Raw genomic sequence first — 15582 nt, 5'->3', positions numbered from 1 at the left:
AATCAAACTCAGTTAAGTGACTTCAAATGCAATTCTTGTAGAATTCCAATTACTTCTCTTTATAATGTGGTCTAATGATGCTTCTGTCAAGTGGCTCTGTTTTTATGGCCAGAGCTAATTCTCCAGTTGTTATGTTTAAAATGTCACATAGTCACCAAACGAGAAAAATATTTTCTAAAAACATTTTCTTTCTTTTCAGTGTAGTTAAGTTATGAAGGCATTTTGAGTCCCTAATCAGCAATGGAGGAAACGGATAGGGAAGCAGTTGCAACACAGGAATGCTTCAGCGTCCTGACCAGCTGGATAAAGTGGAGCAGTACCGCAGGAGGGAAGCTCGTAAGAAGGCTTCAGTAGAAGCTCGACTCAAGGTACCATGTTTGATAAACCTGAGTGTTCATGGTGTAGCATGACTGTACCTTCTTCTTTTTTCTTTCCTTCCATGGCTTTGATTCAACATTTCCAGCCAGACAGATAGTTTTAAACCACAGTTTTTGCTCTACCTCCAAAACAGAAACTTTATATCCTGAAAGTAGTGCAAACTTATGCTGTACCTCGTACTGACACTTTCTTCAAGCATTTCAAGTGTTCTTAAGGCCTGTACCTTCTGCAGTTTATCCATGGGCAGCTACTCTTGTGCTGTGTGACCTGTCAGCCAGCAAACCTTTGAATTGAATACTGAACTTGTAACAAAAAATTGATAATTGCATCTGAAAAAGATCAGTCAGTTTCACCTCTGACTTTTACATGTGTCACTTCTGACTTTTGCGTGTGTTTATGGAGGACAGCTAAAATACATCACGTTCTTGTCTCTTGTGGAAGTGTCCCCCATGATTTTCCCCCTCCTTCACAGGTGTACATGTGAGTGCATGCACATGCACACACACAGACTTAGCCTGAAGTACAAGTGTAGTCATCCTGTGTTTATTGTCCATATGTTATTTAGTGCTGTGTTTTGTGGAAACATTTTTTCAGATCGAAATGACTGGTATACACTGTATTTAATCTTGTATTTCAGTACAAGTTAGCTTTTCTTCCAACTATTTGATGGCTCTTTCTTTGTGGGAGTCTCCATGAAATAGAAGAAAGCAAGTTTTCTTTCATAGTAAAAAAATCTTAGGAAATTGCATGTTAATTCTTGGCTGTAGCATAGAAACAGAAAATTTCCTGATGACTTGGACTGGATTTTTCAGGTTTAAGTCAGGAAGCATATAGTGGAGTCTATTAATAATGGATCAGCTGTGTAGTTACTGTGATCAGTTTATAATACATGAGCACAGTCATTTGCCTACTGTCTGCTTCTATAGACAGTCATGACTAAACTTTGTAAGTCTTGCAAATGCCTAAATCCACTTTACAGCTGGTTTCATTGCTATTTGCCGTAAGTTACTTCAGGTGATCAGAAATATGTGTTCCAAAAAGAAGTTTGATACCCCTTAATCTACTCAGGATGCATTCTTGAAACGGGTGATGGTTAGTGATCCAATGGATAGCAAAGCAGTTTTTCCCATAAGAATTACTGTAATGGATGGGAGCACAGAGAGGATGTAAGGAATACTCTTGCTCTATATTTAAACTGTGGGTATGTGTGGTGTGGAAGATGGAAAGACAGGGATATCAGGATCATCAGTCAGAGGAGTTGCTGACTTCTCAGGCTGGATACTGCTTCATCTGTGTGAATGAACCCATGGGAAATCTTTCAGTGTGAGCTTGTGCTTTTTTCTGACTGGATATGTTTTCATATTTGTCATCATTTTCTTCAGGCTAATCTAGGTATCCTCTCTGTATCTGCTTCCAAATAGTTACTTATGTCCATTTCTTACATCCTACTGTGCATTTCTTCCTGTGTAATATAAATTCTTACAGGACAAACTGCTTTAACATGTGTGAGACTGGTGGTGGTGAGTGAATCAGTGTTTTTGAGGTTCATTAGGAGAACTCTGAAACAATGTGTGGATGAGCACCAGCTAGCACTGCAGGCTGGTGCTTCTGGGCACTGCAGTCCAAAATGTAGGCAAAGAGCTGCTTGGACTCTATTCCAGAGCCTGTAAATTTACAAGCATTGACAGCCATTTTTCTTGGTGCACTTAGTCGATGGGGGAACTTGTCTCTGCAGCAATACTGTATACATACATACATACATACATACATAACACATATACATATATATATATCTCCTAGGAAAGTTTATATGTCGTGAGTTTTTCTGAATATAAGCATGCATGAATCCTCTCCCTTGTTACTCTTAGCTGTTATGCAATCATGAATTTGAACCACAGGGCTCTGGGGAAGCCAGGCAGCCAGGATCCTTCATGTTGAGGACTGTCACTTGAAAAGTTTTTGAGTCCTGTTTCCGGGATGGCTTGGTATTGTTTTCATATCTTTAATACAGTGATGCTCAGTCCAATCTAAGATAAATATGTGTTGTAAGAAGCAAAGTCCACAATGCTAGGACATGCTTTGCTCCCTGCCCCTCCCCACCCCCATATCCTGCCCCCAGCTGACTATTAGAAGACAAACGGAACATGGATGGGTGTCTGGGTTTAGAGTTTTGCTTGTCCATTTTTGTTAGAGATCAAGATCAGTGATAGTTTCTGTTTAATGCAGTCAAGTTTCTGCAAAAGTTAAATAGGCAAAAATTTGAATATGCAATACGTAGAAGATCTGCCTCAGAAGAAATTGAAATATCTAAGCAGAAGTACTGAACTTTTAATGATCATGTGATTTTTATAATACTTTATGGTCAGCTGCAGAACTTTGTTTGAGTATTATATTGAATGCTTGACTATCCTAATTATCTCAGTTCCTGTAGGAGAAAAATGTGTTAATGCAGCAGTTCTATAGATAGGTACTGTATAAAAATGCCTTACCACTGCTTAATTGTACAGACTCTACCAGGAAAATACATTTTTATCAATAAAATCAGCATATCATAATTTGAAAGTATATAAATAACATTAGTTTAAAAATCACTGCGTTTTTCTGGTTCTTTCCCAGTACATTTAAAACACAATAAATGTTCACAGTTACCAGGATTTCCTCTTTGGCTTCCAGTATCAGACAAAAAGTTCCATGGCTGTCCAAGCTTTTGCGCCTTAAAAGTCTGGCAAAAAAAGGTGTTTTTAGCTTAGCAAAACCATTAGTGCCTCATTTCTTTACTTCTTACTTCAAGTCCTTGAGATATGCAACTGAGTTTTCACTGATGTCTTGTCTCTGGCTTGTCTTTTGAAGTCTGTTATTTCTAGTTTCATTTTCCACTCGTCTGATTTCACCTTCATCACATCTTTTTAAAAATAAATACACATATAAAAAAGCATGCTGTGGATGTGATGTTATTTTTTTTCACTCAGATATGCACTATAATGCGTTTTCTGTAAGGTGCCTGGACTGTCAAATCATATTCAGGCCTAATAGCCTTTTTGAGGAGTCATTATTTCAATTGTCACCTGTTACAAGAGGTCTATATCAATAACCTGTCAAAATAGTCTAGTAATTTGATTCTTGGTCTGGTTGGTGGTGTTTCACAGGGTTGAAATTTTATTTAGTTTGGGTTTTTTCCTTTGTTTTGACTGAATTTTGATTATTTTTTTTTCTTCAGGCATGATGAGGATTTTGGTGGTTTGGGTTTTTTTTAGAACATTTCAGAATTAATTTTTTTGAAGACAGCGTTTTCAGTTGCAAGTCAAAATTTGTAATTGCTTTAGTAAAATGCTTGGATAATCTGTACATACCAAACATTCTGTTGAAACATCTGGATAAGCTTCTATTGATATCTCCCTTGAAATGAATTTATGAAGAAAATGCAAAGAAATCTCATTCTGCCTTCCTTTGATCCTGGATTAATACAGATTTATATACTGATTTATCTGCCTAAAGTCCTCTGTTAGCTCTGTGGGTGAACCAGTTGTATCTAAGTCCTTTAAAACTAGATACAACTTCAGAACTTCAAAAAAAGAATATGTGTGCACACAGAGAGTAAGTTGCACATTTCTAGTAAGTTGTAATACTACCTTTTCAGTTGTTTGGGGTTTTTTTGTCTGAAATGAAAGTAGCCCAGAAAGTCAGCTGAATCCTGGGCTGCAGGAGTGTGGCCAACAGATTGAAGGAGGTGATTCTCCCCCTCTACTCTGCTCTTGTGAGACCCCACCTGGAATACAGTGTGCCATTCTGCTGCCCTCAACACAAGAAGGACATGGAACTGTTGGAGCAAGTCCAGAGGAGGCCACGAGGCTGATAGGAGTGGAGCACCTTCCCTATAAAGACAGGCTGAGAGAGTTGGGGCTCTTCAGCCTGGAGAAGAGAAGATTGTGTGGGGACCTCATAGCAACCTTCTAGTATCTGAAGGGGCCTACAAGAAAGCTGGAAAGCGGGACACTTTGCTAGGAACTGTAGTAATAGGACAAGGAGTAATGGGTATAATTGAAAGAGGAGAAATTTAGGTTAGATATTCGGATGAATTTTTTTACTCTTAAGGATGGTGAGATACTGGCATAGGTTGCCCAGGGAGGTAGTGGATGCCCCAACCCTGGCAGTGTTCAAAGCCAGGTTGGATAAAGGTTTGAGCAACCTGGGAGGTGTCCCTGCCCCGGGACTAGATGATCTCTGAGGTCCATTTCAACCCCTTAACATACTGTGACTATGACAATTCCTCCTCCTCTAGTTTTAGAAATGAAAATTAATTGTCAAGAAATGTTGAAAATATGGAACTTACAATGATTAATGAGTTCTTTGTCTTTTTGTTTGTATTTAAGGCAGCAATACAGTCACAGTTAGATGGAGTACGAACAGGTTTAAGCCAACTGCACAATGCACTGAATGATGTGAAGGACATTCAGCAGTCTTTGATAGATGTCAATAAGGACTGGAGACAGAGCATCAACACTATAGAGAACCTGAAGGATGTTAAGGATGCTGTAGTGCAACACAGCCAACTGGCAGCTGCTGTAGAAAATCTCAAGAACATATTTTCAGGTAATCTAATGTTCTTTATACAATCCAGCACATATTGAAAGCACTTTTAGATGGTGCTGACAGCTGTAAGGTTGTCAAGTAATGCTGAGAACTTTAAACCTCATGGGAATGAAGAATTAAGGAAGAATTACCTACATAACACATTCAGGGAGGTAGTGGGCAGCAACTTTATATAGATGAAAACTAAATTGTGCTGTAGGAACTTCTAGTTTGGCCAATCTCCTCATCAGACACAAGTCATAAAGCAGCTTCTTGCTAGCAGTCAGTAGCAGGGATAACATGTTTAGTATAAAAGACTGAAATATTCAAGCAAGAAATATGGAAGGAATGTTTGTAAAGTTCTATAATGTTGTCCCTTGAGTCAGGCCCCTGCAGCAAGCCTTTTGGGTACAAATAGTCCCAAAGGATTTTAGGAGGCGAAAATATTTTGCAAACAAAGACAAAATGCAAAACAGCAAGATCTCCAGTCAAAGATTCCCTGACAGTCTTTCTCACACAGCAGTTAGGAGCCTCAAGGGTTTTCATTAATGCTACAAGTGTAAGTATAAACTCCCTGAAGTCCAGTTTTAACTGTGCATAGTCCTTGCTTCAGAATTAGGCAGTGCAGTCACAGAAACCAACTCATGCACAAAGAAACTATGCATGGGAGATGCTTCTTTCTTTGCACCATTGCTCAGCTGTGAGGGTTTGCAAAATTAAATAAGATAAATGTGATATCATGGGTACTGTAAAGATACAGAGAATGGGATCAACTGTGTCATTTTGTGCAGCCTTTTTGGTGCACATTGTGTTCCATCTTGCATGATGGTGAATTCCTTGCCAGGACTTTTCTGCTTATAAGTATTTTATATTTCTGCTTATAAGTATTTTACCCCTGTAAGGGGGCTAAACCTCTCATACTAATTTGATTTTATTTAAATAGTCTTTTCTCTCCTGTTATTTCCTGATACTAAAACACAAAGTGTACCTATGACTAAAAATTGCTCCCCAGTCTTACCAGGTTGATTTGTTTACTCTCTGTGTATCTAACCACTTCAGTACCCACCTAGGGTATGGTGTGCAACTGAAAGAAAGAGGGTAGTGTTTACATGCAATGCCTAGCAATTGAAAACAAAGAACAGCAAAATTATGCATGTTCCAATGCTGAGTTGTTTTGGGGTTGTTGTTTCCTTTTACACTGATGAATGCAACTGAGACAATAAGTCTTTTCTTTCCAGGCATTCCAAGAGGTTTTTAGTATGAAGGATCTCTCCCTGGGGTTGTTAAACAGTATAGTTGATGATAACTTCACTCCGAGTAAAATAAATGTTTTATAAACAAAGTGGTTTTCATCATGATTAATGATTGTGGGTAACTTGCCTTTTCAAGCCTTTTTGGGGTCAGCCAGTTATATCACTAGCTGCCTTTTTTTGCAGTGACAGTTTTTCTACTGAGATTTTTCAGTTCTTTCCCACACAGGATCTTAATCCTCTTCTGTGGTATTCCTCAAATACTAAAAAATTATAAAGGAAAAAAATCTTCTAAATAGTTTAGCAGCATAGGTAATTATCCCTATTCTTACTTTGTGCCTTAAGCAGGCAAAAACTGTTTTTTCAAGAAGGAGATAAAATTTGGCATTTGTTGGGTTTCTGCAGCCTCAGGTTCAACAGAGTAAATGACTTTTAGTCAGGCAAGATAAAAACCTTTTGTGTAAGGTATAAGAAGGCTAATCCTGCAATTTGTTTCCAGTGGACTTTCCTGGATTCATTCATTTATTTATTAGGGACAGGAGGGAGAGAGGAAGTTATGTCCAGTTGGCACTATGGTCTTTGTTTAGCAACTGATCAAAATGGAGCATTATAGTTAATAATGTATAAAGATACCTAGCATTTACCAACAATGTTTGAGTACTTAAAAATAATTCCTACAGCTTATTTCTTGTGCTTGTATTGTCTTGCATTTGTTCTTTATACTTTGATTGTGGTGTTGTACTCTTTGTGATTTTTTTTTTTCTTCTTCTTTGCCTTTCTTTCAGTTCCAGAGATAGTCAGGGAGACCCACGATCTGATTGAGCAAGGGGAACTTCTCCATGCTCATCGAAAGCTGATGGATTTAGAGTGCTCTCGTGATAACCTGATGTACGAGCAGTACCGCATGGACAGCAAAAACACGCACGACATGAACCTCATCCACACGTACTTTGGGGATATGCAGAAACTGTCTGAGGAATTGGCAAAGCAACTTTGGATGGTGGTTCAAAGATCTCTCGTGACAGTGCGTCGGGATCCAACCTTGCTTGTTTCTGTTGTGAGGATAATTGAGAGGGAGGAGAAAATTGACAGGCGTATGCTAGACCGGAAAAAACAGACTGGGTTCATACCTCCTGGCAGACCAAAGAAGTGGAAAGAGAAAATGTTTAACATTTTGGAAAGGACTGTGAGCACACGAATCGAAGGCACTCAGGCAGATACTAGAGAATCTGACAAAATGTGGCTCGTGCGGCATCTAGAAATCATACGTAAATACGTCCTTGATGACCTGCTCGTGGCTAAGACCCTGCTGGATCAGTGTTTTCCTCCACATTATGACATTTTCAACAGATTGCTAAACATGTACCATCAAGCTTTGGCCACCAGAATGCAGGAGCTTGCTGCAGAGGATCTGGAAGCAAATGAGATTGTTAGCCTTCTGTCTTGGGTTTTAAATACATACAATAGGTAAGACTCCCTTATCTTCTCTGTTAGCAGGAGCTGAGGATAAGCATTCAAAACCCATTTTGTGTGCTAATATTTACATGTCTATTAACATACAACAAGATAAAACAAAGGGATAATACTGAACCAGCAAGTTGTTTACTATTTGTTGTGCATTTTGCTTTCTGGAAATTGCTCTTTAACACTTGTTTGCATTTTCTAATATGTAATTTGGAGTTGCTCGAAGTTTTAATGCAGTTAAAGACCTGCTTGAAGCTGCAGTCACCTTCTATTTGTGTGCCAATTTGGTGAAGTACTGGGAGGAGCAGGAGAGTCTGAGAGTTTGTGTGTGTGAAACAAATGTTTATTGTGGCCACAGCCCTGGAAGATCTGTGTGGTTATTAACTTTCTGTTGTTCCTTTTTTTACAGGGGGTGTGACTGTAGTTGCTTCATTGCTGTTAAATGGAAAGAATAGAGTAACTTCCTTCAGGTTTTCTCTCAAAAGTGTGTGGTGATTTATTTAGAAGAGTTTCTGCTTACAGGTTTCCGGTGATAGTATTGAGCTCCTTTCTTTCCACGGGTAGTTTTTTTCCTTTTTTTTTTTCCCATCCTTCAGGTAGAAACAGCTCAAATGGCAACTGTTTAGTTTTTGCTGGCGTGTAGTTACTAGAGCAACTGATTTGTTTGGGAAAAAGTAGTGCTAGCCTCTTTGTGGCTCCTGTCTGTAATCCTGTTGTGAATAGCTGGCATTGACCCAGATTCTGCTCTGTGTGTACTTCAGTTGTTCAGTCTCACTAATTCAACCAGTTGGATGCTTGATAGGTTTAGAGTATAATCCCATAAAGGGAATAGGTAGGAGATAATACTGTTCTGTAGAATTTTTATAACCAGCTTTAAGATTTGTTTTGTGTTTTCTGGGTTTTAGTCTGCACCATGAAGTTTTCTTGCCTTTTTTCTTCCCTGCATGGAACAATTTGGAGCACCCATTAATGCATATTAATCACCCATGCAGGATGTACAAGGCATGCAGCTACTAATAAGGAGCTGAGTTAAATTTCTTCTTTGTTAATAGAAGGCCAGAGGAATAACTGTCCAGTGAACGAAATTTAGAAATGTGTCCTTCTACCTTTAGCAGCAATCTGGTCTAGGGGGTGGCATCCCTGCCCATGTCAGGGGGGTTAGAACTAGATGATCTTTAAGGTCTATCCCAAACCATTCTATGATAATTAGCTGCTGTGTATGTTTGTAGTGCACAGTAGAACAAGAAATCTGCTCAGGTTTGTGAGTGGGAAAGCTAAGTTCTCAACAGTAACTGAGTTTGTCAAATCTCAGTTGCTGGACATCTCTTAACAATACAATAAACAATTCTCTATAGGGATATGTTCATAATAAACTGGAAGGGAGGATGGACTATGTGACATCATGAGAGCTGTGTTTCTGTGGTATTTCACCCTCTTTTCCCCCATATGAAAAATAGGTTCTAAACTGCAGTTACATTTCTTGTTCATTTCTGTGGAACAGAAAGAACAAGTGGAAGATAGAAACAGTGGAAGATGGAAAATACTATCTTAAACTAATTTTTATCTACTTTAATTGAATATTAGAGGGAAATATAAATTAATATTGTATTTGCATGTTGCAGCTGCAGTTCAAAACCAACTGAGAGAATACTGACCTATTGAGAGAAGCAGTGAGGGGTTTTTTCCATGCAATGAAATGATAAAGCCATTCATAACTTCTGTTTACAATATTTGCAAGAAAGGGCTTATAAAAGAATTGTGTGGGGTTTTTTGTTTGTTTTTATCAGAGCATGTCTTGGAAGCTGTTTTTAGAAATCTACTCAGCTCATAGCTGAGAAATAAAAGGATGCTACATGTGGAATAGTAGCCTTTAATATTTGCATGGGATGCAGCTTTACTGTGCTAGATGTATTTCTTTTTCATATTTAAGTCAATGAGAGTTTTGGGAACATAGTGTTAGTACTAAATCTCTGCTGAGTTGGGACCAGGACTCTAAACTGTACTTTAGGGAAAACAGAAATCTTGTAAGATCCTGATGCCCATATGCTTAGCAGCATATTATCAGACAGTCATCAAGTGTTGACAAAATTGCTAAGAGCTCAGCATTGCTGTAGACAGTGTCAACAATCTTCACTCCAAGGAACAGAAGGAGTGGTACTATATGTCTGTCTGGATGCTGTCTCTGGAGCAAGTACCTCTTGTTAAAAGAGTCTCTTTACAGGATTGGTGGCAAGTCTGGCATAGATGGCAGAATAGAACCTTTCTGAAATGTTGGTTTCCATATAATATAATTCTGGTTGAAATTTCAACTTGACTACAAACTTCTTGTTGTTCAGGGGAAATTTAGGTTTTTCCTGTGAGGGTGGTGAGACACTGGCACAGGTTGCCCAGGGAAGTGGTGGCTGCCCCAACCCTGGCAGTGTTCAAAGCCAGGCTGGGTGAGGCCTTGAGCAACCTGCTCTAGTGGAGAGGTGTCCCTGCTCATAGCAGGGAGGGTTGGGTCCATTGCAGCCCCTAAAATTCTATAATTCTATTCTATGATAAGTAACTGTTCCCTACAGTTAGGAGCCTCATGTCACTTGGTTGATGGTCATCTGTCACTTCCTTTCCCCTGGGTGTTTGGGTTATGGCAATCAGGAAGATTGCCTTAGCAAAAAGGTAGAAACTTAAGGTCTTTGTTTTGGAGTTTCAATTAATGAGCTTTGAGAAAGGGTTAATGTCTCTGTGGCCTTGTGAGCAGGGATAACAATGTATAATGAGGCTAAAAGTATCTTCTGATATAGCACAGAGCCATAAACAGCTTCTCACATTTCCCCTGAATAAAGCTAGAGCAGATCCTGCTATTACATGTATTCTTTCTGTAAACAGTGACAGCATGGAATTCAGTTTTCTGAATAGACTGAGCCACTTAAAGCAACTTCAGTCTCTTCCTACAGGCTAGGGAAGATGCTGCAAGTGTAAAGTGTTCAGTTATAGTAGCTTTTATGGTTTCAAAGACAAAAATTCTGGTATTTAAATAGTTAGCTGTAGTGGTTTTTTCAGTGCCTTGAGATGTATTTTTTCATGATGTGGAAGCACCACTATGCTGACTTGCTGCATTTGCCCAGACTTGCAGAAATGTACCAACTGGGCACTTGTTTAGGAGTTAAAGTTGCTATTTGTTTTTATAGTAGCCACTGCAAATATAGAATTTGTGGTTTCCTTCTGAAAAGCACACTGTAAATGGAATGTGAAGCAATTTCTCTTATGATGATTGAATGTATTTCTATCAGCTGTTAATAAAGCACTCTCTGAAGAGTGTGGGTTTGAGCTATTGATTTTTCTGAGCATGAGTTCTTGCTATGTTGTGCTTTGGCTTAGCTTTGGGGTTGTTTTTTTAAGTCACACAAGCCACTCTTTATATAATCTTACATAGATACAAAATATCACTGTAAAGTATTCATTTTGTATAGGCATTATCAAAATATTTTGAGGGTTGCTCCAGTTTCTTTCAAATCCTTGCAAGCAAGTGCTGATCCTACAAAATTAAGAATTTTCCTTGCAAACAAATGCTATTCTACAGTGCCCATGCAGTGCACTTTTGATTTGTCATGCAAGGTGCCTCTTCCTCTTATAGCAGCTGTGTTCTCTGCCAATATAGGAAGCATTGGTAGATTTTTCTTTTTAATATATTTAAAGTTTTATATAGATGTGATGCAAGTAGCAAAACAGAAGCTCTTTTGAGGAACTGAAGACAGTGTTTCTTTCTTGTCACTGACCTTTCCCATTCTAAAATTCAAAATGTGTAAATTGTATGTTGTCACCTCTGCAGTTTATAAGACACATAAAAATGTCCCCTATTAAGAGCCCACAGGTTGAACCAGTTGGCTTCTATTCAGTCTTAAGCAATATTTGTGTGTAGCATTTTTTAATACATGCTGGGCTATAGCTTTTGCATCCTGTTCTTTTATATAGTTTTATTTACATTCCTTGTAAATGCATTGTTGTTGCAGTTACTAATAAGAACTCTTTTTAATGTGTAGATATTGGAAAATTGCCCCCTTAAAGTGAACATACAGAAAAAACCTTTTTTTTTTTTTTTTTTATTCAGTACTGAGATGATGGGAAATTCAGAACTGTCTCCTGAAGTGGATGTAAATTCTCTGGATGCTCTGCTTTCACAAAATGTGGTAGACCAACTTCTCAGCAAGTATATGTCAACGCTTACTGTGAGTAATAGTAGTGCAAAGACACTTTCAGATGAGTTTTTAGCTGCATTTACTACCTCAGGGCTGTTCCTACATCAGAGAAAACTAGTGTGACAAATGTGAATCCCACACCATTACTTTTATAATGTTTGTATCCTATGGGTTTGTTTATAAAGTTATAATAAGATGATTTTGTAGATGTAAATCATGACATTTCAAGGACTAGTTGTGCTTTATAGACTATTAATATAAATTTATTGAAAAGGAAAGAATTCCTGCATTCATATGCCTAAATCCATAATGGTAATATGTCAGGTATTACTGTACCTCAGAAACACTTAATGCAGGTTGGTCACTGTAGTAACTCCATCAACATTTGATACAGGTGTGATTTTTCAAGGTAATCAGGCTGCTCATGTTTGCCAGTTTGATTCTTTTAATAGCATTTTTCCTTTGATACCTGTCAGCTGCACGAACATAATTTCCTTTTGTGGATGCTATTTCAAGTGCATCTTAAATATAAAGGCACTGCTTCTTGGTTATCCTAGGAGTCGCCAGAAATTGGTCAACTACATGGCAAAGCAATGAGTATGTTATTGTCAGATTTCTAAATGTATTTTTCTTTAAAGATCCACTGATTGCCTCTGAGATTGGATATTTGGATAGTTGTAACTTTGGACTTGATGTTCTTACATTGTTCAATGAATTCCTACTCCTCCTAAGTTTAGGAGCTTTGCCAAGCAGAGGAGGGAACTTTTATGCTTCTGTGTCAGCTACTAAAATGTCTCTAGCAACAGCAATTACTTGGACATGATACCCACCACAGTAATATGAACCAATCTTGTTATGTCTCAAGGAAGCAGAGCCAGAGGAGACTCTACTTACTAGAATTTTTATGCAAGTTTATTTTTCTGCACTTACTTTTAGAACAAAAAAACATTAGTTTGTTTTCTCAAGCTCCTTTTGGCTTGAATCAGGAAATGCCTTTGAATTCATTTTGTCCTCGCTTAGGATGAAGAAATATACCTATATTAGCTTTTCAGAATTGGTTTTTTCCCTACTTAATGAAAAATGTTATATATTGGTTCTATATATCTTGGGTCTAAATGTTATGTGTAAACCATTGTATAAATAAAATAAAGCAAGGCCACCATTCTGCTAAACAGAGTGGTTTTCTTTTTCTGGCTTTGCTTTTTTGGCTCTATCTTCTTTTTGAAGCAGAAAATACTGAAACTGCCTATATGTTTTACTTCTACTTTATTTCTTCTAATGTTGGTTACAAGTGTTTATAAACAAAATGTAGCTAGTTCTGTTTGGGAAAATGAAAGCATTTCCTAATGGTGACTGTCAGCTTAAATACTGAGGTTTAAGTCAATAGTAATGTCTCATTTTCATGAGAAATAAAATGTTAATAGATTTTAACAGGTTATTTTTTCCCAGTCACCTCAGCTTGAAAAAAAGTTCTTGTAAATGCTGATCTTAAGGTGACAAAAGGTCCCCATGGCTGCTGGCTTAAAAGATTAATTCTTCTTTGCAAGTCATATCTCATCAGAGCAGTTCCATGCTTATGAGGAAAAAAGATAGTACATCATTTCACATAGTTGAAGATGGTACTATATGGACTTTTTTGCCCTTTCTGTACATGCCTAATGGTAATGTCTAATTTTGCATAGTAGGGCACACTAATACACCTGTTGCATGTTGGAAAGCAGCATGAACATTTGTATTACTAGGGAGGTTAAGCAAATGTGGACCAAGTAGAACAAGGCAGAAGACATCAACCCAACCAAGACAGAAATCAAAGAATTCAGTGACATATTCAGCAAACGTGCAGGTTTTTACTGTCTGTTCTTGTGAATAGGTCTGTGGTGTGTGTCATGCAAGTGATCAGAAAACTGGCTCAGTCTAGTTCTAAAAGCAGTTGCTCTCAGTGTGCTTGTCGGATGGGAGGAGAGCCAACTATTGTATCCGTCACTATGTTCTGCAGCACTTAAGTTCCAAGAAACACAATCCGTTTAATCTAATCCTGGGTTTCTGTCCCCAGCAGTCACAAGCATCAGTTTCCTAAAATGTCGGTATAAAAGGAATTACACTCAGCTATGTGCTAGTTTTCCTACATTATTACCCTAATTCGTTCAGTTGTTGAGGCTTAGTAAACGTGTCCAAGGTTAGTAATCATGTTGATTCTGGCAAACTGATTTGCCCTTTGTGTTAGGAGCACTGCCCTTCCAAAATGTGCCTGAGCTTCAAACTACATCCCTAGTGTACCAGTACTAACCTTTTGCAAATTTTAATTTGTCTGTTACCTGTGTCCTGTAGGAATGGCAAGAGTGGTCAACATGATCTGTTACTATGCCACTCTTCAGTATGGAAATGACTGCTATTCTAGATATTGTAGCAGGGATTTTTGTTGTGTTAAGTTAAAAAATCTTTTCTTTCTCTTGGTTGCTTTATTCAATGAAGTCTAACATCATTGGCTGGCTACGAAAAGCACTGGAGACAGATAAAAAAGACTGGATAAAAGAAACTGAACCAGAAGCAGATCAAGATGGATACTATCAGACTACGCTCCCAGCTATTGTTTTTCAGGTATAATGAAACTTGGTTAGTCTGGAAAATATACAGAAGCAGTACATGGATTTGGGGGAATGGAGGGATGTGAGAGGGAATGCTGTTTGGAATGCCATTGTTTCTATGTCTATTGAAGTATAGTGAGTTTTTTTCTTGTAGAGTTGTTAGTTGGAGTGGTTGTTTCTTTTGAGGTTTTATTTGTCTTTTTTTACTTTAATGCTTAAAGACTTAGTTCTTTTTATATGTAGATTAGAAACATGTTTTTCCCAGCTTGTTTAGTTGATAATTGTATTTATTTAAGTGCTTTTACTTAGTCCTCTTGATGTAAATTTGTAGTATAAGCCTATGAGATGAGATGTTTCTAAGTTGTTGGAACACTGTTAATACAGTGCTGAGGTAGTTAGGTATGTATTTGTTCCTATAAATTATTGATTGTAAAAATACTTTAAATAAAAAGTTTCATTGAAGGTCAAAACTGTTGCTGTTGTAAACACTACTTCACTTAACATTATTTAATAATTTGGACAGGAATTAGCCTCAAAGCAGAAAAGATAAGGCTATTTCTAAGATCTTTAAAAAAACCCTGCACCACCCTGCTGTTGGTAGGGGAAAGTTTTGAAAGTGATCTTTATCAGCCAGAAACATACCAGCTCCTTATGCTCATTTTCTAATTTTTCTTTACAAATATTTCGTTAGGTACCTTCAATGAAGGATAGATTATCTCTTCTTCCTGCATTTGTTTACCATGTAATTTTTTTCCCATCTTGTACCAGGATTTTTGCTGCATTCTTTCACATTTGTATTAGTGCCAAGGTTGACTTCATATAATCGTTTTCAGAACGTGTGTGGTGTCCAAGAAACTGGTGGCTGATTGGCCCTAGTGTTGTGCTGTCCAAGACTGCACTGTTGAGAGTCATGTAGCAGTGAAACTTTCAAAAGCATCTTGGCATAAAATCAGCTCATGTTTCTACCTGGCTGTATGCCCTTCCTTTCCAGTCCCCCTCCTCTCACAGTTGCGTGTAGGTCGTCGAATCATAGAATTTAGGGGTTGGAGTGGACCTTAGAGATGATGGACAGGGACACCTCCTCACTAGATCAGGTTGCTCAAGGCCTCATCCAGCCTGGCCTTGAACATCACCAGGGTCAGGGCAGCCCCCACCCCC

At 38.1% G+C, this 15582-nt stretch overlaps 1 protein-coding gene across 1 annotated transcript in view; it reads left to right on the top strand.

Annotated features, from left to right (window-relative positions):
• The first annotated feature begins 203 nt into the window (after positions 1-203).
• Positions 204-15582, top strand: part of EXOC3 (exocyst complex component 3) — a 24011-nt gene continuing 8632 nt past the window's right edge. Inside the window, exons 1-5 of the mRNA XM_009071422.1 lie at positions 204-368; positions 4749-4968; positions 6983-7664; positions 11752-11869; positions 14312-14437. Coding sequence (XP_009069670.1) covers positions 279-368; positions 4749-4968; positions 6983-7664; positions 11752-11869; positions 14312-14437 — 1236 coding nt within the window. The 5' untranslated portion in view covers positions 204-278. The remainder of the gene's footprint in view (positions 369-4748; positions 4969-6982; positions 7665-11751; positions 11870-14311; positions 14438-15582) is intronic.

The sequence above is a fragment of the Acanthisitta chloris genome, unplaced genomic scaffold, assembly GCF_000695815.1.
Source record: "Acanthisitta chloris isolate BGI_N310 unplaced genomic scaffold, ASM69581v1 scaffold21923, whole genome shotgun sequence".
Lineage (NCBI taxonomy): Eukaryota > Metazoa > Chordata > Aves > Passeriformes > Acanthisittidae > Acanthisitta > Acanthisitta chloris.
This window is presented reverse-complemented; position numbering and strand designations above follow the sequence as displayed.